Here is a 27,941-nt window from a genome sequence, read left to right as displayed (position 1 = left end):
CAGCCCCCTTTTACAGACTGAGAGCTGCGGCCAGAGAATTTTAGTGCGCTTCGCAACCACGCTCCACTTGGTTGGCAGGCCTGGGACTCGAACCCGCGTCCCATAGCTACCGCCTGAGTCCTCGGATCGAGGCGCTGGATACGAGGCGGGGCGGGGCTTCTCACGCGCGGCCTCCTGGGAAGTGGAGTCCGCGGCCGCTCGCGCGCATCCCCCTGGGAACTGTAGTCCTTGGGCGCGTACTGGGCGGGCTTCAAGAGGAGGCAGACGGCGCGCTGAACTACGCTTCCCGGCATGCAGCGCGCCGCCCGGCCTCCCGGCCCTGGCCCGTCCGGCCGCCCCGCCCCGCGGCCCCGGTCCGCCCCGTCCGGTGGGGCGACGAGCCGCATGGAGGCCGGCTGAGGAACACCGCCCAGCCTCGGTACGCCGCGCGGCACGGGCTTGGGGCGGGGGGCGGCGCGCGGGGTTTCCAGCGGGTCAGGGTCAGATCGAGGTCGGGGGCCGCCGCTCTTCTGTCCGGGCCCAGCCAGCCCCCAGCGTGGGGTCTCGGGCCGGAAGGGGAAGCCCCGGCCTCCGAGGAGCGCGCGCTGGGTCGGGGTCGACGGCGAGGGTCGCAAGGGCTGGAGCTCTCGGTGGTGCAGCCCGGGGGCGGGGCCTTGGAGGCGGGGACTAGGGGCCGAAGTCGGGGGCCGGGGGCCAGGAGTTGGGGTCGGGGGTGAGGCGCGGGGTCCCCACCTCCCCAGGCGGCGGCAGCAGGAGACCCTGGGCTCTTCCGCGTGCTGGAGGCCTCTGCCCTTCAGGCCGAGCGAGCGAGGCTGCCATATGGGCAGAGTAGACGGAACTTCGAAGCTCTGTTGGCCCCTTGTTTGTGCGAACAGCTTTATTGAGACATACCTTGCATGCCACAAAGTACCACAAAGTTCACGTATGTGTCTTGGTGAAAACTGTCCCGGGAGGGGAAGCCAAGGCACATGGGAGACAACAGGAACGCCTCAGAAGTCCTGGGCTGGCTTGGGACATCAGGACACCTTTATCAGGAAATTGGGGGTTTCCAGGTGGACTTCTGCCTTTCCGGGAGCCCCTGGGGAAGGATATATACAGGCCACCCAGCTCACTGTGCTCCGGTCTAGGCTCCGCTCTCCTTGGGCCTCTGTCCCTTTTGCTGCTGCTGCCCCCCTTGTTGTGTGACTGGGAGGGAGCCCTGACCTTGGGGCCCCGGTCAGCCTTGCAGGATGGCCGTGTTGCTGTGGTGTCTGAGGCTGCCAGGCAAAGCTGCCAGGAGACAGCCCAGCATGGTGGGCAGGCAGGCCCCTCCACTGTGCCCTGCAGTGGCGGTCAGTGTGGGGACCTGGCACCAGGCAGTGCCCAGGTTCCAGGAGGGTCGGCCAGGTGTGCTGGACCAGGAGCCATGTGGACCTCCAGCTCAGATGTGAGTTGGCATGTGCCCTCTACCCCTGTTCTGACCTTTGCCCCACCTCCATAGAACAGCGCCCATCAGACCCAGGAGGTTCTCCTGTTTCAGGCTCAGGCCGGAGCCGGGAGCGCTCAGACCCCAGGCTTCAGAAGTGGGGGTGGGGTGGGAGTCAGGGCTTTGGGCTACACTCTGCTGCCTCTCAGTTAGTCATTTCCTTCTGCAGCCTGTGGTCCAGTTTAGGACCCTTGGATTTCTGAGCAGACCTAGTGGGTTAGTTGGGAAATGGGGGTTTTCTGGAAACTCCATCTGGTGCTGGTCAGCTCTTGGCCAGCAGTGGAGAGCCACGGTGGGGTCTCGAAGGCAGTTTCTGGCTTCCTAATTTTTAAGAGGGGTGAGGGGAAGAGAACGGCTGTCTCAGTCTGCTCTGGGGCCGTGACAAAATACCACCGACGGGCGCTTAAACATTAACAGACTGCTTTCTCACAGTCTGGAGGTGGGGAGTTCGAGATCACGGTGCTGGCTGCTGTGGTTGCTGGGAAGGGGTCTTTCTTCCTGAATTGCAGACAGATGGCTCCTTGCTGTGTCCTCACATAGCCACTTCTCCTGTGTCTCTTCCCACTGGGGCTCCAGTCCCACTGTGGGGCCCTCTCAGGACCTCATCTACCCTTAATCAAATCCCAGGGACCCCACCTCTTAAGTTCATTGCGCTGGGGCCAGAACTCCAGAAAGTGAATTGAGTGGGGTCACAATTCAGACCACAGCAGTGGGACCAGGAGAGGGGACGGCTGCCTGGGCTGGGCGGGCGGGAGCCTCTGGCCACTCGCACTGTGACTGTCTGGTGTGCTCGGGTCTGCCCTGTGCCGGGCCCCCAGCAAATCGTGTTCTGTGCTAATTCCTCACCCAGTGAGGAATGTGTTCCTGGGGGATCCCTATCGCCAGTGGGGCTCCCCCTGCCCCGTGAGCAGGTGCATTCTCTGCTGAACCTGCTGAGGTGGGTCCTCTCGGGGATGTCAGGGAGTCCCTCAGATTTGGTGTCTGTTTTCCTGGGAGCATGTGGGCACCACTTCTGTCGTCTGCGGGGCCACATCATGGCAGCGTCCCTCCACACAGAGTCCTGGGACCAGGCTGCCGGTTCTTCCCATGCCCTGTGGGCCCACCACCCTGGAAATAGGAGGCCCAAAGAGGTCTAGAGGCCTTGGGCTGGAGTGACCCCGGAGTGTGGTGTGCTGTGCTGTGGGCCAGCTGGGCGGCTGCTCTCACCCCTCGGCCCTGGAGGCAGGAGCTGAGAGCCCCAGCAGGTTACAGCAGCCTGCCCAGGGCCACGCAGCACTCAGTGGTGGCCTGAGATCTGGCCAAGCCTGTGGCCATCCCCGCAGCACGGTTGGTGGCGGCTGGCCAACCAGCCGGCCTGTTGGCCAGAAGGACTGGGCTCCGGCGGCCACACTCAGGAGGCAGCTCCCACCGGTGTGCCCAGTGCTCCTAAGGTCATGCTCCGGGGACAGTTCGGCTCAGTGGTGACAGCTGGTTGAGGAGAGGGAGGGGACCCCTGGGCCTGGCAGGACCGTCGTCCTGTTTTGTGCTGAGCTCCATAGGGTCTGAGCGTCGGTGGCCGCAGCATGGCCTGGCGCCTGGCTCCCTGGAGCTGTGCTGCTGGTGGGGCTGGATGTAGGAGGGGGCGTTGCTGCAGGGTGTTAGCCCGGGGTCTGTGCTCCCTGCAGCATGTGGCAGTGTGGTGAGCTGCTGGGACCATCGTCCAGAGATTTTGTGGCCAGAAAGCGGACCTGCGGGCACCGGGTCCCGGGTGCTGTTAGGGTGGGGCCTTTGCTCCCTTCAGGCAGCTGAGAGAGGCTCGGATCCCCGCTGTAAATATTTGCGTCATGGTGAGCAGGGTGCAGGGAGGAGGGATTGAGAACCCACTGAAATTACATCCTGCAAGGGTATGGCGGGGCCAGGCTGAGGTTGAGGGGACCAGAACACGGGGTGTGCATGGCTGTGACAGCGTCAGAAGGAGACGCTGCTCAGAATCATGGATTCTTGGCATGGAAGGGGCCTCGGTGGCCTTCCTGCCTGCACCCTCCCAGGCCATGTGCCCGCACTGGGGGTCCTAGGGGACCTGGGTCCTTGTGCCACAGTTGGTGGCCCAGCCATCTCGGGGCTCAAGGCTTGTCTGCCCCCTCTCCGTGGGCACAGGCTTCCTCCTGGCTGGTAGCGGGTCGTCTAGCCAGGCAGTGCCTGGAGGGTGGGGGACTGGCCCAGAACTGGGGACACCACACTAGTGGGAGGGAGACGGAGGCCACGGTGGCCTCACTCTTGCTGACTGTCACAGAAGGCTCCCAAGACAGCGTGGATGTTTCCTGGGGCAGTTTTCTAGCACCTGGGCAGCCTTGTGCGAGGCAGCTGAGGTGGACGGTCTGGGCCAGTGCGGGGCCTGAGGCGGGCGGCCCAGCCCGCCTGCAGACACGGCTTCCTGTTTCTGTGTCGGGTGTGCCCTGCATCACTGCATGCTTCCATTTGTGCAGAGGGAAGGAAGAGGCCCTGGCGAGGCCAGGTGAGCTGCCACCCACTGGGTCAGCCAGAGGCCTGTTTCAGGTTCAGGCCGGGAGCCAGGAGTGCTGAGACCCCAGGGCCGCTCCCCTGCTCCCTGCAGAGGCCCATGGGCTCTGAGTGCCACCCTTCTGGGCCAGCTGGAACCCCCCCCCTCCCATGGGGCCCAGTTACTTCCTTTGGCCTTAAGCCAGTTCCTCTTCCTGACCCTTCCCTGACCTCCTTTCTTCCAGAGGCCCAGCCGTCCTTGGGATGGGCTGCCCCTGCTCTGAACCACCTGCCCGACGGGTCCTCCCGGCTGTAGACAGGAAACGGGGGCTCAGAGAGGAGCAGTGGGTACTGGGCATCAGTTGGGAACAGAGCCCAGACTGGGATAAGGCTTAGGGTCACAGGGTACAAAGCGGGGAGGAACCTGACGTAGCCTTTTGCTTATTTTATTATTTGCTTTTCCTCTTTGTAACGGAAGTTGCGAAAGCGTGCAGCCCAGCGAGACTGATGCGAGCCCTGGGCGTGCTCTGTGGCCTGTGTGGGGCCGGCAGGGCCGGCGGGGCTCTCGGGGCCCCAGCTGCTGCCCACGAAGCACAGACACTGAAGCAAAACCACAATGCCCCGCCGCAACTCAAAACAAACTAGAATCGCTCCCTGACGCAATGTCCGAGTGAGCTCGTCGTTTTAAGCAGCTCCTTGGCCGCCGTGGCTGAGCCTCTCTCTCCTGGTGCCCACGTGTGCCAGGCACCCTGTCCTTTGGCGGCAGGACCCCGGCTCGACACTCGTAGGTGGCCCCAGAGGTGGAAGCAGAGGCCCTGTCAGACTCTGGCTTGAACTTCCCATGGCATCTGGGGGTCTAGTGACGTCCAGAGCCCCGTGTCCTGACATGGCCCCAGCCGAACCCCAGACCCCAGTAGCTCTGGAGGTCTCGATGGCCCATCTTGGGCGGTTTTCTCTCTCTGACGAGGACAGCCTGGGGGCTCCAGGCCCCAGCCCACACCCTGCCCCCGCCCCTGCTCCGCTCCGGGCTTTTCTCCAAGGTGGCGCCTGCCCAGACAGTCTCAGTTTCTAACTCAGCTTCTTCCAGTTGGCATCTTTTTTCTCAAACCAGGAATCTCAGCCCCCAAGGTGCTGCCCCCTAGCCCCTCCCCTGCTCCCTGAGTCTGTGCTGACACCTGGGCCCCTCAGCCCCCAAGGTGCCGCCCCCTAGCCCCTCTGTTCCCCGAGTCTGTGCTGACACGTGTCGTCACGGCACGTGACTCCGGAACGCGGGGCAGCGGCCCCGGCCCGGGACAACGGGCCGCCGGGGACTTCCACGCCGGCCCAGCGTGCAGATTCCCTTTTCCCACTCGGCTAGCTCTCTTGAGGGAATTCTGTAAATTGTATTTTGCTCCAAATTCAAAAAGGAGACATCCAGGTCTGGCTAGCGGCCTGAGGGCTTCTCCGCTGGGCAAGCTGGAGGTCGGGCAGCACACCCCGCCCTTGGGTGTCTCCCTGTCTGCAGTCAGCCCCCGCTCTGCGGGGCTCGAAGGGCTCGTGGCCGGGGTCTCCCGCCTGCTGTGCCCGGGCCTGGGGAGCCTGCGCTTCAGCGGCCCCAGACTGACCAGGGGCCTGATGGGCCGAAGCCCTGCCCAGGGTTCATTCAGGGCGTCCAGCACCCCATGGCACACTGACCCCTGTTGAGACCCTGGGCTCCTGTGTCTCCTCAGGCTTCACTCACTGGTGTCAGGAGCTGCCACCCAGCTATGGACGAGCAGGAGGACCAGCCACCCCGCGAGGTCAGGGGCCTGGGCCGGGGCACTGGGTCTGGGGTGGCTGTGGGCTCAGGGCTGGGCCAGCTGCCCGCAAGCATGGGGCTCCCCCCCACCATGGCCTTCCTGGGGTCACTGGCTTCTGTGCATAGAAGAGCTCCACATTCTTGCCTGCGGTGCTCCTGGGCCAGCCCGGGGGACCAGGGCGGGCACCTTGAGGGTGGGCCGCATGTCAGGCGGTCGTCATGGGGAGGCCTTTAGTCCCGGGGCACGTGGCAGGTGGGTCCCAGGAGTTCCGGGCATTGGAAGAGCCACCAGACAAATCCCAGGCTGTCCCCGGAGAGGGCGGTTGTCCCAGCTACAGTGTTCCCCTTCCTTCTGCAGGCTGACCCAGAACCCGTCGTGACATCAGGGGGTTCGGAGGTGGTGCCCAGGGTGCTTCCTGGAGAGCCCCAGAACCTGTGTGCGTGCTCCCTGAGGTCACTGTGCTGGGCGGGAGGGGCGGCAGCTTCCCAGCCAGCAGGGGCTCAGACTGGGTGGCCTCCCGAGTTTGTGGCGAGCGAGGGGCCCCTGGCCTGCCCTGGGGTGTAGGGGAGGGGGCTCTTGAGCACAGGTGGTCCTGAGGCTCGGTCCTTCAGAGCCCCCCAGGGCCCCCAGCAGCCTGGGTGCCTCCTCGGGGGCAGAGCTTGCCAAGGCCCAGGCCCCTTTCCTCAGGGAGGGGCCAGGAGGGACCCCCTGCGTGTCCAGGTTCCACAGGGCAGCACGGCCCCACCCAGTGCCCAGGGAGCCCCGGCTGCCCGGCAGCGGACGTCCCCGAGCTGGGCCTCACTGTCCCTGCAGCCGACGTGGACGCCTTCAAGCTGCTCCTGGAGATGAAGCTGAAGAGGAGGCGTGCGCGGCCCAGCCTGCCACGTACGGTGACCGAGCTGGTGGCCGAGGATGGGAGCAGGGTGTACGTGGTGGGCACGGCCCACTTCAGCGATGACAGCAAGAAGGACGTGGTGAAGGTGAGGCCGCCACGCCCATCTGACCTCAGGCCAGGCCCTGACAGCCTTGGGTGTTCTCCTCCCTGGGGACGAGCAAACCTGCTTGGTCATTTCCACTGATAGTTGCCTGAAGCCCTGAGTTGTCGCAGCATCAGCTGAGTTGGTGGCAGGGCCGCCCAGGGGGTGGGGGCCTCTGGGTGCGGCATGGGCCCTGCCCACAGGGCCGTGGGGAGCCGGCATGTCCCTCGCAGACTATCCGGGAGGTGCAGCCTGACGTGGTGGTGGTGGAGCTCTGCCAGTACCGTGTGTCCATGCTGAAGATGGACGAGCGCACGCTGCTGCGGGAGGCCAAGGAGCTCAGCCTGGAGAAGCTGCAGCAGGCCGTGAGGCAGGTGCGGCCCTCCCAGCTGGCTACGCCAGGCTGGGCCTGCGGGGGCCTGGGGCGTGCCGGGCTCTGCCCGCCTGGCAGCCACACAGCCCCCTGGGCACAGGGCCTGGGGCAGGCCTGGCCTTCCCAGTGGTGCAGAGGCACCCCGCTCCCCGGGCTCTGTCTGGTCAAGGGCCGTTCCCCCTGGCTTGTGGGACAGGGGCAGTTTTCAGACCCGGGAGAGAGGATGGATGACCCCCCTACCCCAAGGCAGGAGCTGACCAGGGGCCCCGAGGACCCCGGGTATGCTGAACAGGTCACTAGGGGTGGGGGTGGGGGTCTCGGGATCATGTGGCAAGGCCTCCTGCCCAGAGCTGTCACCCCCACGGCATCTCCCTGGGTACAGGACCCGAGTCCACTCATACTGACACGCGCCCTGAGGAGGATGTGAGCAGGTGGGGTGGGAGTCTGGGCTGGAGGGGTGAGAGGGGAAGGGGCATCCATGGGGCAGAGGCCAGGCAGCTGGTCCAAGATGGTGTGGCCCCAAGGTGGCCCAGCTCTGGGAAGTTTGTTCAAAGGGCCTCTGCGTATCCACAGTGTGTGGGCGCCCATTGCAAGGCCCTGCTGGACGTCAGCGCGGCCCTCACCGGCCCCTGGCTGTGGGCACTGGGCACCGTGCAGCTGGCTGACTCAGGCCCGCTCTCCCTGCAGAACGGGGTCATGTCTGGACTCATGCAGATGCTTCTGCTGAAGGTGTCAGCCCACATCACTGAGCAGCTGGGCATGGCCCCTGGCGGCGAGTTCAGGGAGGCTTTCAAGGAGGTGGGCCTGGGCCCGGCCGGGGAGGGGGCTCCGCCCTCGGGAGCTGCCCCTGGGGCTCAAGGCTCCCCAACCGACACCAGCCTCTGCCCAGGCCAGCAAGGTGCCTTTCTGCAAGTTCCATCTGGGCGATCGGCCCATCCCTGTCACCTTCAAGAGGGCCATCGCCGCGCTCTCCTTCTGGCAGAAGGTCAAGCTGGCCTGGGGCCTGTGTTTCCTGTCGGACCCGATCAGGTAGGACCACTCAGCCTCCTGACAGGCGTCCCTCTTTTTCCTGGGCTGAACCTCCCCGCCCCTTCCTTCTGCCCTGATCCCAGATAGAAGGTGCCCAGGCCCCTGCCCGGGGCCAACAGCACCAGCGTCCTGCTGGCCGCTGCGTCCCCACGGGCTGGCAGTGCCCCTCTGCCCCCAGCAAGGATGATGTGGAGCGGTGTAAGCAGAAGGACCTGCTGGAGCAGATGATGGCGGAGATGATCGGCGAGTTTCCGGACCTGCACCGCACCATCGTCTCCGAGCGTGACGTCTACCTGACCTACATGCTGAGGCAGGCCGCCCGCCGCCTGGAGCTGCCGCGTGCCTCCGATGGTGAGGCCCGGCTGCCGGGCGGGCCTCTGGGGATGGGTGGGATGGGCGGGCACTGAAGGATTGCTCCCCCTACAGCCGAGCCCAGGAAGTGCGTCCCCTCCGTGGTGGTGGGTGTTGTGGGCATGGGCCACGTCCCCGGCATCGAGAAAAACTGGACCACTGACCTCAACATCCAGGAGATCATGACGTGAGTGCCACCCACCCACTCCTCGCGCCCCCACACGCAGAGCTGGCAGCCGTGCCCGGACTGGGGGCTGGGGATCACGCATCCCCGAACCAGGCCCAGCCCACCCTCCCTCCCCCAGCGTGCCCCCGCCGTCCGTCTCCGGCAGAGTGTCCCGCCTGGCCCTGAAGGCTGCCTTCTTGGGCCTCCTGGGCTACGGCCTGTATTGGATGGGGCGCCGCGCCACCAGCCTGGTCCTGTCTCTGCCCGCCGCCCAGTACTGCCTGCAGAAGGCGTCCGAGGTCTGGCCGCACAAGTAGGAAGGACAGAGGGAGCCACCACACCCGAGAGGACCGCCACAGTTGCTCCGGTGTTACAGCCAAGGGGCTCCTGGGTGCCACCCGCCGTGGGGGTCCAGTCCCAGCCTCGCCTGCCCTCCCTCAACCCACCCGAATAAAGAATTATTTAACCGTCTGAGCGCAGGCTTCCCAGAGCCCCCACCGCCCCCTCTGCTCAGGGCCCTCAGGAAGGTCACGGCGGCAGGATGACCTGGCGGGAGAGGGGCTGAGGCTCCCCCACACCCTCTGGCCCCAGGTAGAGCGTGTGGGCCACAGCCGGCCATCGCTCACCTCACTGTGCCTTCTCTCCTCCAGTAGGGGCTTCTCACGGTGGGTTCTGGGCCAGCATGTTGGGAAGGGCAGGGTGGCCCCACGAAGCCCTTGGGTGCAGCTCCTTGGGGTACCCCCCGCAGAGGGTGGCTTGGCCAAGCTTGGCGGCCCTGGATGTGCGCCAGCAAAGCTCTGTCTGCAGAGATTGTTTTTGGCTTTTAAAAATGTCTGAAACTTTTTTACTCAGGTAATTTTAACTTAAAACAAACTGAAGCAAATGTCAGGAAATACAAGCCTTAACTCCACTTGGGACAAAGAGAGCATCTTTTTCTTGGAGTCTCAGCTCCAAGAGGACGAGCATGTGGGGAGGATCGGCTTGGGCTGCAGGGAGCCAGGCCGGCCACCTGGCAGCGGGGCCGGGGTTGCGGCCCTCTGGGGCGTGCGCCTGGCTGGGCCGCGGCGGGTCGAACCTGCTCCCGGTGCGTCTGGTGGAGGCACCTGGGGTCACCCCGCCCTCAGTGGATAGGCGGCATGTCCTCTGGGGCCCTCCACCTTGCATGTGAGCCCACCTTGGGCTGGGACTGGTTGGCCCAGGACCAAGCTGGCCCCACACAACACTTCCACCCATTCGTCACCTGTGTGCACAGTCTCCTGGTCACCTGTTTACGACGCAGCCTCTGCACCCTGTCTGGGGCCCAGGGTTCACGTTTGATTGTGTTTGTGTTGATTCGGTGTCTGCCTGAATCCAGTGAAGCCCACAGCATGCGCTGGGGGGCCTCAGGCTGGACCGTAACTGTCGTTCGCACGCGCGTGTGTGCGCCTCTAAGAAGCTGAAATAAAGCCTACTTTTGGAAGCCTGTTTGGTGACGTGTGTAGATGGGACTCAGTGGCAAGGGCAGTGCTCCCTGGGCCGTGGGGCCCGGGCTGGGCGCACCCGCGTCCCTAGTGTGCACCCCTGCCCTCACCCTCGGTCCCTGCCCTGCTCAGCCCCTCACCCTGGCATGTGGGAGGGGAGGAGGTGGGCGAGTCCAGCGATCTATACAAAACTGTGGGGACCAGTGGCTAAGATTTGCCCAGAAGGACAACAGCGAGCCTGGAGGGGAGCATGGGCCATTCCAGGGACGCAGCAGGAGGCTGGCGGGGCTGGGGTTCCCTTGGCCGTCTCTGCCCCAGGAGGCCCAGCTCTCCCTTCGTGCTGGGTCTTCCGCACTCTCCTGCCTCCTCTGCCCTGGGCCAGCATTGATGGCTCACAATGGGCAGGGGGCTCCTGAGCCTCCCCAGACTGAGGTCCTCTCCACAGGTCCAGGCAGCACTGCTGGAACCCTGAGGTCTGGCTACATGTGGGGGAGAGGGAGGGCCGGCAGGCACCCACAGGTCTGCACCCTGCAGGCCTCTCCTGGTGAGGACCCGCCTGGGTCCCTGCCCCCAATGGTCTAGGGAGGGGGGCAGAGGACAAGTCCCTTCCAGTCCCATGTTAGGAGAGGCCAGCTGGGCTGGGGAAGAAGGCGGGACAGCCCAAGTAGACCCTCCAAGGGCAGCAGGTGAGATCCACGTTGGACCCATGGGGGAGAGGGGGTGCCTGGGGGCAGCAGGAGGAGCCAAGGAATCAAAGGCCTGGCAGAGGGCTGGGGGCTGGCACATGCTTGGAGCCCAAGGGACAGCCACTTCTGGAACAGAAGATGCCTGAGGTGGGTGTGGCCGGGGTGAGGCAACAGTGGCTGGCCGACAGTTTATTAATCATCTGCTGGACTGTCCACTGGCCCTTCTTGGGCTCTGGTCCCGGTCACCTGGAGAGCACTGACCTCCTGGGGCGTCTCTTACAGGGAGGGGCTGCTCTCAGATCTGGGTGGAGAACCAGAGGGTCCCCAGGGTGTGTCCACCGTCCAGCCAAGGGAGCCAGCACCCCTTCCAGGTGAGCAGCCTGCAGCATGGGGGCTGCAGAGACAGCTGGCGTGCCGCTGTGGCAGAAACAAGACACTACTGTTCGAGGCTGGCAGGGGAAGGGCCGGGCCTGGCACTTGCCTCCCAGAGGCCATCCTCAGCCCACTCACACCTGGTAGGGGCACGTTCTCCGAGGTTGTCTACAGTCAGGAAGAGTGAGGGGAAACTCAAATGTCCACCTCTAAGGGAACGAACAAAGACGCCCAGGATACAAGTTTGGTACAAAATGATATGCATTGAATTGTGGGCCACTGGCCTGAGGCCTGGGGAATTACTTTGAATCTCCACCCTATTTCTGAGAATTGGAATTTATTACAATGCAAGTTTGTATTATAGTGACAAGCAGAAAAACAAAAAGGTTTCATTTTCCAAATACATAAAGTGCTTAGGGGAGAGTGGACACCTTTCTCCTTTCAGACAGGAGTGGAGGCCTGCATGATGTGCCCAGGCACCGCCAGCACAGATGACGGTGATGTGCCGCCCCAGCCCCCAAGTTTCCTGTGACATGTGTATGACAGTGGTTGGACAGTGATTCAGAGTCGCAGGCAGGGAGAGGCTGCTGGATTTTGAGAGGTGCTGGCAGGAGTACAAACAGCTTCAGAGACTTGGGAGGGAGGAGGGCTGTACTGCCTGAGGAGAACAGAGAACTAGTAGCCAGGTATCCCAGGCCTTGTCCTAGGGGCCAGAGCTTGAGCCCCACCAAGAACACAGGGCAGGGCAGGGGTGGCAGGAGGCGGCAAGGGACTGCCAGCAGGCGCAGACCTCAGCCTGGGTGCCTCTCTCCTACAGGTGACCACTGGTTAGGGCTGGAGCACATCTCGGGCCTGACCTCCCAGCCTGGCCTGCACACCAAGCTGATGGTGGACCTGCGGGACACGGACAACTCTGTGGGCCCATTATGACAAATTCTGCGTGGACAAGGGAGACCAGTTGTACCGGCTCAATCTCAGCCCGCGCTTGGCACCGCAGGTGAGTGCCTGGGAGGCCTGGGGGCTCTCGGGCCATCTCCCCGCCCCGCCCCCAGGCACCCTGCTTTGCTGACATGTTTTCCAGGCAAGGGGCTAGAGGGAAGGAGGGGACCCAGAGACTCCGACTTCCCAGCCCACACCTGCCAGCCTTCATTCTCTGGGCAAGGATATTGCACCTCCCTTGGGGGTCCCTCATGGCTGGGAAATATCATGAGGGCGCAGCGCCCGAGGAGCCTCCGCCCACGCTGCCCCGCGCGCAGGGGACGCGGTCCCGGATTTGGGCCGCAGCAACAAGCAGGAGGGCAGCGGCTTCAGCACGCTGGACCGCGACCTCAACGGCGGCGCCCCTGCGTGGACGGCGCGCACACCTTCGCCAGCTGCAGCCGCGATCGCTCGGGCGCCGGCGGGTGGTACAGCGACCTCGGCCAGGGCGACCTCAACGCGCAGGGGCCGACTCAGGCGTGCGCTGCGCCTCAGGCGACCACCCACCGGCCCTGCGCTCCAGCGTGCTGCGCAGCCGCGCCGCCTCCAGCAGGGCCTGGGCCCCGCCCCAGGGGCGGCGGCCTCATTAAATGCTAAGCCCGGCTGCCCGCTGGGTCGTCTTTGCGGGGAGGGGCCAGGAAAGGGCGGAGCTCAGCTGCAGAGGCACCTGCCCAAGTGGGATGGGCCAAGGGAAGTCTGGGAGGCCCGGTAGCTCAGCAGCGAGGCCACAGGCAAGGCTGCCAGGGCTGGGAGGGTCATCCCCGCAGTGCTGACCTGCTGGAACCCTTGGAGCCCACTAGGCGTCCCCTCTGGCTGTGAGCTCAGTGAGGGCCCTCAAAAACCTAGTCCCACCAGATTCAAAGTGTGGGTAGGACAGCAGAGTCAGGGGGCAAGGTCAGGAGGGCCTGGGCCTGAGGAAGAGGGAGGGGTGACACCAGGCTCAGGCCTGGTCTCCTAGGCAGTGAGGAAGGAGGCTGCGAACAGGGTACTCCGCCAGCAGGCCAGGTGGGGAAGACACCGGGTGGGCCCAGGTGGAAGGGAATCCATCAGGCTGCAGGGGGCATTCCAGGGTGCTGAGTACCTACCAGGACCTCACCACGTTTTCCCCGTTGTCTGTGTCACCCCCACCCCACGCAGAAGGTAGTCATCGTTTTTTGTTTTGGGTTTTTTTTTTGTTTTTTTTTTTGACTGATAGGATCTCCAGGTGGTCCTCAAAAACCTTTATTGGATGGTTCTTTCCAGAGAGGGAGATGCAAACCGACGGATGGGGCTGAGGGCAGGCATGGCTTCCAGATCCCCACACCAGGGGGGACGAACGGTGGCAGGATGCTGTCTGCTGTGTCCATGTCACTTCTCCAGGGGCACGCATTGAGCAGCTTCTCGATCAGGCCCATGTGGGCCAGCAGCATGTGGCAGCAGCAGTAGGGCTTCAGGCTCAGCGCTTCCAGGGCATTCCCCTCGGTGTGCTCGGCCTGCAGCAGCCCCAGGTAGGCCTCCCACTTGTTGCCACAATCTTGCTACACGTGAAACGGCACACAGGGATGATCAAGGCAGCAGCCGAGCAATCAGCTGACCAGCTTGGTAGAGTCATTGTTTATCTCAGCAATGAGGACCCCAAGCTGGACGGGGCTGAGGGGTTCCCCGAGGTCACATGGTGACAGGGTCAAAGATGGTTCTCACGTGGTCTGGGAAGCCTCGTTGTGGCCCCAGGAGAAAGTTCAGAGGCGGCCCCTTGAAGGTAGGTGTGGAATCGGGGCTCCTGGAAGAAAGAGCAGCCCCAGCCAGGAGGGAGCTGGAGAGTTTGTCAAGGGTCTCGGGTTTCAGTCTGAGCCCAGGTGGGCAGGAGATTGGGAGCCCCTCCAAGAACCACACTTTCCATGCAGGCATCGGCGGGGTCACCTAGTGGTGATGAGTCTCCACAAGGCTCCTCTGAACTGAATTCGAGTCATTTTGCAACACTGACTTGCCCCACCTCCTCACCTGGGGGCCCCTTCAAGGCCAAGCTTGACCATCCCCACCCTGCGCCCACCTCAGCCTCCTGAGCATCTCCAAGGAGTTTCTCTGGGCCAGGAGCTGCTCTGGGGGAACTGGTGCCCAGATCATCAGAGCTCCTGCTCTCGCAAAGTGAGGGTGAGGAAAGACATACAAGAAACAGGAAAATAAGGGAATGAGCTCATTTCAGAGAGAAGTGCAAGGAAAAACACAGGGTGACAGGAGGCACGGCGGGCAAGGCAGGCAGCAGGGTGGTACGGGATCTAGCATGCATGTGCGGAATCGCGCTCCAGGCGGGGACAGCGCAGGCGCAAAGGCCCCGCACTAGGGAGGCGCCCGGCCGGGGGCTGGCAGGCTCCAGGCTTTGGCTTCCTCCTCAGGCTCTGCCTGGCCCACAGCTGTTCCCATGAATTCTCCCAGATCCAGACAAATGTTGTCCTCTTTCCCTCCTGTCCTGTGCGCGGCTAGCAAAAACACAATCCAGGTCCAGACCCTCAGCACAGCGTAGCGGTGGGGCTGCCCTTGGCTTCCCCCCGGAGTTGGGGGCATCCTGGAGGTCCACTGGGGACGTCATTCGGCACAGTCACCGGCTTGGAGCGCTCAGCCTAGTCTGGCAGATGCCTCCCAGGGCGGACTTCCAGGGACCTGACGGCTGTGGCGCAGGGCAGTCATTCCGGACTGCCCTGTCTCAACTGCCCACTCCAGCCCTCAGCCGCAGCTCCGCGGAACCTGCCCTCGCAGTCCCCCGAGGCGGGACCTGGCGCAGAAGCGGACAGACGGTGCGACCAATCAGAGCTAGGCTTCCGGGGCGCGGCCCACGACAACTGGGCGGCGGGGAGCAGGGCGGGGCTTCCTGTCGGGGCAAAGAGGCTTCCGCCGCAGCGGCGCCTCGGATGGCCGCACTCAGGGCCGCGCTCGGGTCGTCGCTCGCGGCCGCCCGCGCCCGGCCGCCGTCCCTCGGCTGCCGCCCATTGCCCGCGCCTTGCTCCGCCTCGGCTGGCGCCATGGAGCCCGCGCCCCGCTGGCTGGCGGGGCTGCGCTTTGACAACCGTGCTCTGCGCGCGCTGCCCGTGGAGACGCCGCCGCCCGGCCCCGAGGGCGCCCCGTCCGCGCCGCGTCCCGTGCCCGGCGCCTGCTTCAGCCGCGTGCGGCCCGCGCCCCTGCGCCAACCACGCCTCGTGGCGCTGTCCGAGCCCGCGCTGGCGCTGCTGGGCCTGGGCCCGCCGCCCGCCGACGCCGCCGCCCGCGAGGCGCGCGAGGCCGAGGCCGCGCTCTTCTTCAGCGGCAACGCGCTGCTGCCGGGCTCCGAGCCCGCCGCGCACTGCTACTGCGGCCACCAGTTCGGCCAGTTCGCGGGGCAGCTGGGCGACGGCGCCGCCATGTACCTGGGCGAGGTGTGTACGGCGGCCGGCGAGCGCTGGGAGCTGCAGCTCAAGGGCGCCGGCCCCACGCCCTTCTCCAGGTGGGCCAGGCCGGGGCTCCGGGCCGGGGGGCTGACCCCGGGAGGCGGGCTGACCCCTCAGGGCGCCCCACGCTCTTGTCCAGGTGTGTTTGGGGGGGGGTGTGCCCACGCCCACGGAGCTGTCCTTCCCGGTGGGGTGGTTGGGGGTGAGATGTCACTACAGAGAAGTTCTACCTAGGGATGTAGAACAGGATGGGTAGCAGTGTCCTAGCCGAAGGAGCAGCTTGTGCGCAGGCTTTGAGTCCAGGACAAGACAGGAGGGAGGTGCTCTGGCTCCCTGGCTTCCTCCTCGTGCCCCTGCCCCCTCTGACCCGTTCGGTGGAGGGACCCTGCTGCCTCTCCTGTCAGGCTGAGCATCTGACCCCACAGCACTGGCAGCTGCCCAAGCTGTTCTCAGAAACCGTCCCAGGACTTTGGAGTCAGTCCTCCGGGTAACACTCATGTTTACCGCGTGCCCAGCCAGCTGCCAGTGCTCAGGCGGTCTCTTTCCCTCCAACACACTTAGCATCGGTGTGCCTTCCCTGCTGTCTGCCGTGCGGCCAGTGCTCTGGACAAGGACAGGTCTGCCGTCCCAGTGGACATTCTCCCAGTCATGGGCTTCCACGCACTTGGGGGCCAGCCCTGTTCTGACTCTGCAGCAAAGTGGGCAGTGTCAGATGCCCGTCCAGGGCCTGGGTCCAGATCCCTACAGCATGACCCAGCAGGACACCCTGCCCACAGCTGTCCTGCCTCCTGAACACACCGTGCCAACAGGCTGTTTTGGTCTTTTCATATATTTGGCCCGTATTTGTTAGATGCTTGTTGAATAGCTAAAAGAATTACACCTAAGTTAGCATTTTGTGTTCAACGAAGTCTCGAGGGCATGTGTCCTCTCTGTCCCCTTCCACGTGCTCTCACCTACCCTCTCTCCAGGGGCTGAACCTGTCCCCCCCCCCCCAGCATCTCCACCTCCAATCCTCAGGGTAACTGGTTCTTCTTCATTCACCAGTCTTCAAACCTTTCTGTCTCTGAGATTTCCTGAGTTCAGCCTGGCGCCCCCTGCATCAGTGGTTGGACCTTCCACCCCTTGAGATGATTTGTAAATGCTTCTCACCCTGGGGCTTATCTATTGTATGAGCATCTTTAAACTTTGTGTGTTCATTTTGATAATTTGTTTTTGCCCGTTATGAAAAACATCTGTGAGAGTAATGTGCTGTTGGAAGTTGCTTTTTATATTTGAAGAGTTGAGTTTTAAGTCAGTGTTTCCAGACCTGAGGTCCTTTAAAAGAAAGGGGCTGTTTGGCCTTTATCAGGTTTGCGCCCACCCACCACCCCCAACGTTTCCTGACTTGAGGCTTACACCCGAAGTGGCTGTGAGTGGCTTAAGGCCAACTGCTGCTGGAGTCCCCAGGTGTAGGTTTTGGGAGTCGGGCAGGGGGCGTCTTGCCTCTGCCTGCCATGGGGGTTGGGATTTTAGGATGGCCTCTCCTGGCAGATGCAGAAGAGCTTGTCCTTAGCTGAGTCCATCCCAGCAGTTTGGCTGGGAACAGACCTGAGCGCCCAGGAGAAGGGACCACAGTCGTGTGTCCTTTGGGCTCTGTGGGGGCAGGGCCGCCCCATGCCCTTGACCCTTGCTGTGTAATCATTATTCAGTTCTGGTTTCTGCTTTGGGCACCTTGCCCTGGGCAAGATAGGCTGCTTGTTTTCAGGATCATTTTTTACCAGATTCAAGATTAGCTTGGGCTGTGCTGGCTTCCTACTGGAAAACATGAAACCTAGCTGGGCTGAGAGGTAATTCCCAGGTCAGGGTGGGGCTGGAGTGACACTTGAGGAAGGGTTACAGACCAGAAGGCAGTGAGTGGAATGCAGCTGTGACCTGAGGCAGCCATAGGTGGGTGCAGTCGCCCAGCAGGGATCCCTGGGGTGAGGGCGAGGTCAGGCTCTCCTGGCTGAGGGCAAGGCAAGAGGCCAAGGTGTGCCCCTGCAGAGGTCTCTACTGACTCCTGGCCTCCCTAGCCACAGCACCCCAAGCTCACACTGGGCCCAGTATTGACAGAGGATGTAGGCAGCAGATGTACCCCAGGTGCCTTCACTCGGCCTCAGTGTCCTTCTGCAGGTGAGATGGCAGTGTGCCCATTGTTTTCCCACATGTTTTGTTCTTTCCTGGAGAACTTTCTGAATTTTTTCAAGTGCCTTCCTGCCTGGGAGAGTGCTGAGACACTGCTGTGCCCTGGGCCAGGCCCGACTTCCACTGCATAGATCCAGGCTCATTTTGTTGTTGTGTTTGTCTGCTAGGTGGGACCAGAATCTCTTGTGAATATGGGTAAAGAAATCCTCAACAAAATATTACCATATCAAATCCAACAATGTATTAAAAGAATTATACATCACAACCAAATGGGATGTATTCCAGGGATGCAAGGCTGGTTCAACACTCAAAGGTCAATTACTGTAATCCCTCAGATTAGCAGGCTAAAGAAGAAAAATCACATGATCGTATCAGTTGATCTGGAAAAAACATCCGATACCTAATCATGATGAAAACCCAGTAAATTGGGTATAGAGAGGAACTTCCTCATTGATAAAGAGTATCAATGGAAAACGTGTACCTGACATCTACTTAATCATGAGAACTTCAAAGCTCTCCCACTAAGATCAGAAATAAGGCAAAGATGTCCCCTGTCATTGCTTTTCAGCATCCCTGGAGGTCCTAGCTAATGCAACAAGACAAGAAAACTGAAGGTGTCCAGATTGAGATGGAAGAAGTTAAATCTGTCTTTGTTTACAGATGAACATCTGTGTAGAAACTCTCAAAGAACTAGCCAAAAAATGAGCTCATAAGCAGTTATAGCAAGGTTGCAGGATATAGTTACTGTACAAGTCAGTCACTTTGCTATATCCCAGCAATTAACAAGTGTACTTTGAAATTAAAAACAATACTATTTATGTTAGCAGTCCTAAAAACGAAATAATAAGGTTTAAATCTAACAAAATATCTATAAGACCTCTATGAAAAAAAACTACAGAATTCTGATAAAAGATATCAAAGAAGAACTACATCTGTGTAAAGAGGATATTCCATGTTCATGGATAGGAAGAATCAATATGGTCAAGATGTCAGTTTTTCTAACTCAATTATAGAGTCAGTGCGATCCCAGTCAAAGGCTCAGCAAGTTATTTTGTAGGTATTGACAAACTAATTCTAAAATTCATATCAAAAGGCAAAAGACCCAGAAGAGCCCACACACTATTGAAGGAGAAGAACAAAGTCTGAGGACTGATCCCTCCCAACTTTAAGACTTACTATAAGACAACAGTAGACAAGACAGTGCAGCCAAAGAACAGACGATCAATGGAACAGAACAGAAAGCCCAGAAATAGACCCACATGAATATATAGATCTTTGTCAGTGGATCTTTGACAAAGAAGCAAAGGTGATACAATGGAGCAGGGATAATTTTTCAACAGATTGTACTGGAACAGCTGGACATCAACATGCAAAAAGAATGAATCTAGACACAGACCCTACATCTTTCACAAAAATGAACCTAAAATGGATCACAGACCTAAACAAAATGCAAAACTATAAAACTCCTAGAAGATAAAATAGAAAATCTGGATGACCTTGGGTACAGAGATGACTTTTTAAACACAACACCAAAGACAGGATCCATGAAAGAAATAACAGATGGGCTGGACTTTATTAAAGTTAAAACTTCTGTGCAGGACAGTCAGGAGAGTGAGGAGACAAGCCACAGACTGGGAGAAAATCTTTACAAAAGACACATCTGGTAAAGGACTGGTATCTAAAATATACAAAGAAGTCTTAAAACTCAACAATAAGAAAATAAACTGATTTTAAAATGGGGCAAAGACCTTGTTAGATGCCTCACCAAAGAAGATACACGGATGGCATATAAGCATAGGAAAAGATGTTTTATATCATATGTAATCAGGAAAATGCAAATTAAAACAACAAGGAGACTCCACTACACACCTAATAGAAGGGCCAAGATCCAGAACACTGATACCACCAAACGCTGGCGAGGATGTGGAGCTACGGGAACTCTCACCACTGCTGCTGGGGATACACAGCGGTGCAGCCGCTTTGGAAGACAGTATGGTAGCTTCTTACAGAACTAAACATGGTCTCACCATGTGATTTAGCAGTCATGCTCCTCGGTATTTACCCAGAGGAGCTGAGAATATGTCCACTCAGAAACCTGCATCCAAATGTTCACAGCAGCTTTATTCATAATTACCAAAACTTGGAAGCCACTAAGATATGCTTTAAGGTGAATAGATAGATAAACTCCTGTCCATGCAGATAATGGGATGTTATTCAGCATTAAAAAGAAATGAGCTATCAAGCCATGAAAAGACGTGGAGGAAACTTAGATGCATGTTAGTAAGTGAAGGATGAAAATCTGAAAAGGTCACACACGGTATGATTCCAACTGTGACCTTCTGGAAAAGGCAAAACTATGGAGACAGTAGAAAGATCAAGGGTTGCGGGGGAGATGAGTGGGCAGAGCACGGAGGCTCTGGGGGCAGTGAGACTACTCTGTGTGATGCTGTCATGGTGGATACATGTCATTGCACGGGTGTCCTTCTGTGGGTTTGCCAATCGAAGGTACAGCACCAAGCGTGAACCGGGTGTAAACGGCAGAGTCTGGGTGATGCTGACGTGTGGGTGTAGGTTCATTGATTGTTAACAAGTGTCCCACCTGGCAGCAGTGTTGATGTTGGGGGGGCTGTGTTTGTGTGGTGGGGGGGATATGAGATATCCCTATGCCTTCTGATTACTTTTGCTGTGAACCTAAAACTGCTCAGAAAAATAGAGCCTATTAAAAAAAATGATGGAGGTTTAGCAGGAAAAGAAAAAATTCAAGTCATTCAGAGCTGCCTGAGGTAGTCTGAGGTCCTCCTCCCACTGCAGATAATGCTGTCTGTTGTTTTAAGAGCGTTTTCATAAAGTAAATCCACAAAAACAGAACTGCAGATTTCTGAGTGTGTGTGTGTGTAACCCTGGGAGTGGGCCAGGCCCTCTCGGGAGGCCTGTGTAGCCCTCCCTATCCTTGGTGCCAACTTGGTCCCCAGCCGCAGGCCAGACACCGGTGCTGTGGCTCCAGACCTGGACGACTTAGGGGCTCAATGTCTGCTATTGTCCAAAACTCTCCAGTGCAAATCAAAACTGCAGTGAGGTACCACCTCATACCAGTCAGAATGGCCAGCATTCAAAAGTCCACAAGTGACAAATGCTGGAGAGGCTGTGGAGAAAAGGGAACCCTCCTGCACTGCTGGTGGGAATGCAGTTTGGTGCAGCCACTGTGGAAAACAGGATGGAGATTCCTCAAAAGACTAGGAATAGACTTACCATATGACCCAGCAATCCCACTCCTGGGCTTATATCCAGGGGGAACTCTAATTCGAAAAACCACATGCGCCCCAGTGTTCACAGCAGCACTGTTTACAAGAGCCAAGGCGTGGAAGCACCTAAATGTCCATCAACAGATAAAGAAGCTGGATAACTAAGCCATAAAAAATGGTAAAATAATGCCATTTGCACCAACATGAATGGGCCTAGAGATTTTCATACGAAGTGAAGTAAGCCAGAAAAAGAAAAATAGCATATGGTATCATTCATGTGGGATCTAAAAAAATGACGCAAATGAACTTATTTACAGAATGGACTCACAGACATGGGAAACTGACTTATGGTTATGGGGCAGGGGAAGAGGGGTGTGGAGGGATAAATCAGGAGTTTGGGGTTAGCAGATAGGAACTACTATATGTAAAATAAACAAGGCCTCACTGTAGAGCACAGGGAACTATATTCAATGTCACATAATAACCTATAATGAAAGTATGAAAAGGAGTCTGTGTGTGTGTAACTGAATCGCTCTGCTGTCCACTGGCAGTTAGCACAACATTGTAAACTGACTGTCCTTCAATTTTAGAAAAAACAGGCTCTCTCCAGCGGTGTTAGAACTGCTCATGGGTGGTTTTTAACAAGCCTGGGTGCTCCCCTTCTCCTGGCCCCTCCCTGGGTGGGGTGCTGAGCAGCAGTGACCTCTGTGTTTGACCCCAGACAGGCTGACGGCCGCAAAGTGCTGCGCTCCAGCATCCGGGAGTTCCTGTGTAGCGAGGCCATGTTCCACCTGGGAGTGCCGACCACGCGGGCCGGGGCCTGTGTCACCTCCCAGTCCACCGTCCTGCGGGATGTGTTCTACGATGGCAACCCGCGTGCCGAGCCATGTGCCGTGGTGCTGCGCGTGGCCCCCACCTTCCTCAGGTACCGCAGGAGGGTCCTCCGGGGCGTGGGGGCGGGGAGGCCTGGGCCTGGAGCCCAGGGTGGGTTCTGGGGGTTCACTCGGGTGCCTAACAAGGAGCTGTGTGAATGGCACTGAGAGAACAGCCTCGTTCTGGGTCCCCAGTTGTGACAAGCAGATGCCTCTGAACCTTGCCCGTCCCTGGGGGTGGATTACCCAGCGGAGGACCACTGCTGACCACTCACAGGCAGTGTCTGGAGTCCTGCCAACCCGCCGGTCATCTCACAGGACATGGTGACCGGCGTGTCCCGTGGTGTGGAGGGGACAGACAGGAGCCCCTCCTTTCTTGCAAGGTGGCCGTGGGGTGCCGAGGAAGTGCCCCGTGTATCTGTCACTGAGAAACTGGCCACGTCATGTGGTTTGTTTTAATCGGGTATCCATCCTACTCTGGCCACAGGGCTGCACGTGGCCCTCTTCCTTTGCGTGGGGGGAGGCAGCACGTTTAAGCAGTGAGGAAACGTTTCTTCCCTCCAGGTTTGGGTCCTTTGAGATCTTCAAGCCTGCGGATGAGCGCACGGGGCGGGCGGGCCCCAGCGTAGGCAGGAACGACATCCGAGCGCAGATGCTGGACTACGTCATCGGCACTTTCTACCCCGAGATCCAGGCTGCTCACGCCGGCGACCGTGTGCAGAGGCATGTGGCCTTCTTCCGGGAGGTGGGTGCGGACCAGGGCCAGCCTCTCAGAAACACCACTGAGGGTCAGGGGTCCTGGGACACACTCATAGGTCACTGAGTGGCGTCCATGGGGCCTGTGTGCCACACAGAGAGCCCTGGGGGGAACTTGGCTCAGGTGGGAGTGGGTGCTGGTGGGTGCTAGGCCCCTCCCGAGGGAGGCCTGTGCACACAGTGCCCCCAACCACACAACCTGGCCAGGCCAGCCCAGCCTCTCCATTCGGGGGAGACACGGGACTTTCCTAGCCCGAGGCGGAGTCCATCCCCAGAACTCTCAGGCAGGGCCCCCCACTTGTCGGTCGGAGTGTAGGCGGTACAAGAGGCCAGGCCTTGTGGAGGGAGAGGAGAGGGCAGGGTGAGGGGTCAGCACCGAAGTGGTTGCCAAGCAGGTGGCTATGGGGTCCCATCCTGCACCAGTCACTCCCAAGCCCACTTCAGCCGCACTGTTTCTTCCCGTCATGATGCCAGGGGAGTCCTGGGGCTCAGCTCACACCCAGGGTGGGCAGTCCGGGACCCCACTCTGAACTTGGGTCTCTTCGTCATTGAAGCCGAGAGTGGTGCTGCCCAACCCCGGGGATGAGGCACGTGCGTGCAGCCCTGCGTCCTGCTCCCCTGCGTGGGCACCTGCCTGAGGCTGTAGGGGGCACTGTGCCCGGCAGGGGCTGGGTGGCGGCAGCTGGACCCTGGCCTAGGCAGGTGGGTCAGTCGAGCCTCCTTTCTGCGGTCCAGCCCAGGGCGAGGCGGGCCCGTGGGCACCATGGCCTGTACCTGGGGCAGGTCTGCCTGACAATGTGGTAACTGCCCTCCTTGTTTCCACATGGTCATCCACTGGTCCTGCTTCATGAGGGTGTCAAGGTTCCCTGGTGTTTCTGGTCTGAGTAAAAAGCCAAAATAGCAAGTACGCAAAAGAGAAGTGTGGTGGCAGGGGTGGAGGGGTTGGAGCCACAAATTCCAACTCATCCAAAATAACTTTTTCCTTCTGAAATATTCTTGGGTGTCCTCCCCTGGCTGAGCATTGGCTGAGCTGACAGGACACTGGGTGGGGCCCCTGGGGCATCTCGTGGAGCCAGATGGGCGTGGGGGCACCGCCGGTTCAGGAAGGGGTGGGCTGGGGGACAGCGGGGCAGCAGTGCCTCCTGTTGCAGGTGACACGGCGCACGGCCCGGCTGGTGGCCGAGTGGCAGTGCGTGGGCTTCTGCCACGGCGTGCTCAACACGGACAACATGAGCGTGGTGGGGCTCACCATTGACTACGGGCCCTTCGGCTTCCTCGACAGGTGAGGTCCCCGCCCGGGCCTCAGGAACGACCTGGCGTGTGTGGCTGCTTCTGCGAACAATCTGTTCCTGTTTAATTCTTAGCCAGCCAGCAGGGATGCCCTGGAGGATTTTGAGCAGAGAGTATTTTAGAAAGCGCCCCTCTCCCAGGCTGATAGTGCACTGAAAGGCAGGGGAGGAGCCAGGAGGTGAGGGGGACAGGCTGCCTGAAGTGTGGCTTCCCTGCTCTGTAGGTGGAAATTGATCACATGTGTGGGAGGGGACAGACAGCTGCAGGGTCCTTGAGTTGGGCCAGCGCAGCCAGGCTCCCCGCGGGAGTGGGCAGCTAAGTGGTGGCCACCCAGGCCCTGCCTTTGGGCACCCAGGTCCGCACAGCCCCTCGGTGGGGCCCTCGAGCGCACCCGGCTCTCACCCATGTGGCAGGTACGACCCCGACCACGTGTGCAACGCCTCCGACACCGCTGGGCGCTATTCATACAGCAAGCAGCCCGAGGTGTGCAAGTGGAACCTGCAGAAGCTGGCTGAGGCCCTGGACCCTGAGCTGCCCCTGGAGCTGGGCAAGGCCATCCTGGCGGAGGAGTTCGACATTGAGTTCCGCACACACTACCTGCAGAAAATGCGCAGGAAGCTGGGCCTCGTGAGGATGGAGCTGGCGGAGGACGGTGCTTTGGTAGCTAAGCTCCTGGAGACCATGCACCTGACAGGTGAGCGTGGGCGGGCATAGGAGACACGAGACTGGGCCTTCACCACCCCCGTGCACACACTGTCGTGCCCCCATCGACGCTGTACTCGTGAAGCACTGAATACCCCCCGCAGCCCGATGACCTCGAGTCTCCATCCTGTGAACCTGGCTGTGAGGCGAGCCGTGGGCCTGGTGATACAAGGCTCTTACCAAGCTGGGGAGGCTTCCTTCTCTCCCCAGTTGAGTGTTCTCACCGCTTTGCCTCATTGAGATGATTACACAGTTCTGTTCCTTCATTCGCACTCTGTCTTAGTTGATTGAAAGTCCATCTCACAACCTGGAGGCTGGACATCCAGGGTCAGGGCACTGGCAAGGTGGGGCCACTGGTGGAGACTGTCTCGGGCTCTGTCTTCACATGGCAGAGTGCGGGGCGGGGGAAGCTCTCTCTGCCCCCTGTTAGAAGGGCACAAAGTCCATCGTGGAGGCTCCACCCTCCTGACCTACCTCCCACAGGCCCCATCTCCAGAAACCATCCCACTGGGGGTTTGGGTTTTAAGGTGTCAGTTTGGGCGGGGGGGACACAGAAACATTCAGCTCACAAACTGGCATTCTGGGGATAAAGCCCACTTGGTCCTTTAAATATTTTGTTGAGGTTTTTCATTTCTGTTTATAAGGGAAGTTTTTCGTTGTTGATTCAATCTCATCATTTGTTATAGGACACTAGATTTTGTTTCTTGAGTCAATTTTGGTAACTTATGTTTTGAGGAATCTGTCCCGTAAATGATCTAACTCTTCGTTACCTAGGTGGTTGTTCACAGTGTTTTCTTGGTCTTATTTCTGTATGGTCAGTTGTGATGCCCCCGCTTTTGTTCCTTCTAGTTATTTGTGTCTTTCAACTTCTTTAAGTCTAAAGTGAGTATCTTACTGTAGCTGGATAATGTTTTTTATCCATCCTGCCAGTCTCTGCTCTTTGAATGGAGACACTAATCCGATTCCTTTTGAGGTAATTACCGACAAGGAGGGACTCCCGCCGGGCTCTGCTTTCTGTGTCTTGCCCTTGTCTTCTGTACTGCTCTCCTGCTTAGGTGATTCTTCTGTACACCACCGGATTCCCTTCTGCTGTTGGGTCTGTTTTGGGGTGTTTTCCTGGGGCCCGTGGTGACGGCGCTTTGACAGGTCAGGCTGAGGACCTCACACGCCTGCCGAGCATTGCACCCAGTGCCGGGAGCTTCTCGGCCCTGCAGCTGTGACGCCAACCTCGGGGTCCCCTCGCTGTTTACCCATTTTACAGATGAAGACACGGGGGCTTGGAGGCCTCGAGAGACTGAGTGACTTGCCTGGTTCAGAGTGGTGGCCACCCTGGGTGGGGATGGAGAGGCTGGAGGGGAGTGAGGAGTCCTGGCCCACACGTGTGTGTTGGATGGATGGGTGTGGTCACCTGTTGACAGGACGGTGCCCTGAGCAGCTGCCTGTTCCAGGTGCTGACTTCACAAACTCCTTCTACTTGCTGAGCTCCTTCCCGGCTGGGCCAGAGTCTCTGGACCCAGACGAGTTCCTGGCTGCACTGACCGCACAGTGTGCCTCCCTAGAGGAGCTGAGGCTCGCCTTCCGACCCCAGATGGATCCCCGGTGGGTACTCAGGGCTCGCTTCCTTGGAGTTCGTTTTCGGAAAGGGAGGAATATTTAGAAGGAAGCCCGTGGGAGACATGCGTGCTGGAGAAGGTTGGGGACAGCAGGACACCGGGAGCCAGTCAGTCCTGGTCTTTGTGGTGCTGAGGCTGCCTGGTCAGAGGAAAGCACGGTGATGTGGCCCCTGGAATGGAGAGGCTGGGCAGCATAGGCTAGGGCACAGTGGTCCCTGATCTGGGGAGGTCCCCAGGGAGAGCCTGGGTGTGGGCCCTTCAGAGTCCAGCCAGACCATGCCTTAGTGCCCTCTCCCACTGGGATGAGCACACATGTCCACCAGGGGTGCAGCCCGGGTGCTAGAAGTGATGGTGATGGGTTTTGATAAACCAGCCACCAGCCAGATGTCTGACAGGAGTGCAGTGCAGCAGCGTGGGTAGTGGGCTGAAGGCTGGCAGCCCTGCTGGACATGAGGGCAGCATAACAGGAAGTGGGTGTCGGGGGCCGCCCTGCCCCCTGGAGGTGGAGGAGGGTCCACTCAGTGGTCAGCAGACAAGGGAGCCAGTGCAGGGTTGGGATGTAGGCCAGTGCCCAACAGCAGGGAGAAGCAGCCCGCCCTGGGCAGCCTGCAGACCCTGTGCCCCACGAGGTGGGGGGGCTGCCCCGAAAGCCGGCTGGGCAGCAGGTAGTCGTCCTGCGTCTGCCTGTCCATTGGGCTGGGGTGGGGGTGGTTGCAGGGCAGGCCCCTGGAGCTCTCTGTGCCACGCTCTGCACAGGCAGCTCTCCACGATGCTCGTGCTGGCGCAGTCAAACCCACAGCTCCTGGCGCTCATCGGCACGCAGGCAAGCCTCACACGGGAGCTGGAGCGCATGGAGCGGCAGTCTCAGCTGGAGCAGCTGAGCCCCACCGAGCTGCAGGCCAGGAACAGGAGCCGCTGGGCCGGCTGGCTGCAGGAGTACAGGTGAGGCCGGGGGCGCCAACCACCCGCAGGCCGGGCACCATGTCGGGGTGGGGGTGGGGGGCGCTGCATGTGCTGGACACGGGCCGGGTATGGTTCCAGAGCCCGGCTGGAGCAGGACAGGAAGTGTGCTGGTGACACTGCTGCCTGGCAGGCTGACCACGTGCGTGTCATGCACGCCAACAACCCTAAGTACATCCTGAGGAACTACATCGCGCAGAACGCCATTGAGGCTGCAGAGAATGGGGACTTCTCGGAGGCAAGCATCACCCCCTGCCCATCCCTCTCCCACGGCAGGTGAGGGCCACCCCAACACCCTGCCCCCTGGCTCTTCTCCAGGTGCAGCGGGTACTGAAGCTGCTGGAGACCCCGTACCACACAGAGGGGGAGGCTGCTGAGGCACACAAGGCCGTAGAGCCAGAGGAGGCTGGCAGGGAGGCCAGCAGGCGACGCTCCTACAGCAGCAAGCCCCCTCTCTGGGCGGCGGAGCTGTGTGTGACATGATCCTCGTAACCACCGGGGGCACCAAGGCCCCAGGTCCTGCTGAGCCTGCGAGGGAGCGCTCAGCCCGCAGATAGATGCCCATCTCTCCATGACGGCAGAGATGTCCAGTCAGGACCTGACCCGTCTCTGTCCGATGCAGACTCAGCAGCCCAGCCCAGCCCAGCCCAGCCCAGGCCAGCCCAGGCCAGCCCAGGCCAGCCCTGCCCTGCCACTCCTGTGACCTGTCGCTTTGCCCAAGGACAGCTCAGCAGAGGGGACCAGCCGGGTTGGCACACGGCCCCCCACCCATCCAGCCTAGGCAGGGAGGCATGGTCCCCAAATAAACCAGCAGCTTCCTCAGTCCCCTGTG

The 27,941-nt window shown here is 60.2% G+C and overlaps 3 protein-coding genes across 8 annotated transcripts in view; 2 read left to right on the top strand and 1 right to left on the bottom strand.

The window, feature by feature from the left end:
• The first annotated feature begins 324 nt into the window (after positions 1-324).
• TRABD (TraB domain containing) lies at positions 325-10,076 on the top strand. 4 transcript variants are annotated; one of them, XM_031463512.2, is made up of 10 exons: positions 325-418; positions 5,653-5,721; positions 6,079-6,157; positions 6,535-6,701; positions 6,932-7,072; positions 7,759-7,869; positions 7,961-8,100; positions 8,279-8,451; positions 8,527-8,638; positions 8,893-10,076. In XM_031463512.2, the coding sequence occupies exons 2-10, from the start codon at positions 5,689-5,691 to the stop codon at positions 9,089-9,091; spliced, it is 1,155 nt and encodes a 384-aa protein (XP_031319372.2). In that variant the 5' UTR covers positions 325-418; positions 5,653-5,688; the 3' UTR covers positions 9,092-10,076. The 4 variants fall into 4 exon arrangements, with proteins under 4 accessions (XP_031319372.2, XP_031319373.2, XP_031319377.2 ...); XM_031463513.2 differs by having other exon boundaries at positions 8,784-9,088; XM_031463517.2 differs by having other exon boundaries at positions 8,757-9,088.
• A 4,873-nt stretch (positions 10,077-14,949) lies between these two features.
• On the top strand, positions 14,950-27,931 carry SELENOO (selenoprotein O). The gene is made up of 9 exons (XM_031463523.2): positions 14,950-15,567; positions 21,638-21,841; positions 22,353-22,533; positions 23,696-23,826; positions 24,248-24,528; positions 25,985-26,135; positions 26,906-27,091; positions 27,191-27,347; positions 27,428-27,931. The coding sequence occupies exons 1-9, from the start codon at positions 14,999-15,001 to the stop codon at positions 27,599-27,601; spliced, it is 2,034 nt and encodes a 677-aa protein (XP_031319383.2). The 5' UTR covers positions 14,950-14,998; the 3' UTR covers positions 27,602-27,931.
• The window catches only part of TUBGCP6 (tubulin gamma complex component 6), a 30,672-nt gene continuing 20,631 nt past the window's right edge, over positions 17,901-27,941 (bottom strand). Inside the window, exon 26 of one of the 3 annotated variants that reach the window (XM_064491341.1) lies at positions 17,901-23,424. The gene's annotated coding sequence lies outside the window, so the exon portion shown is untranslated. Of the gene's footprint in view, positions 23,425-23,797; positions 23,927-24,526; positions 24,960-27,941 lie in introns of those variants that run through there. The other 2 variants (XM_064491340.1, XM_064491339.1) reach the window with 2 other exon arrangements.

Source organism: Camelus dromedarius, chromosome 11, assembly GCF_036321535.1.
Source record: "Camelus dromedarius isolate mCamDro1 chromosome 11, mCamDro1.pat, whole genome shotgun sequence".
NCBI classification, from domain to species: Eukaryota; Metazoa; Chordata; class Mammalia; order Artiodactyla; family Camelidae; genus Camelus; species Camelus dromedarius.
The sequence above is the reverse complement of the archived record's forward strand: the minus strand, read 5'-3'. Positions and strand labels throughout refer to the sequence as shown.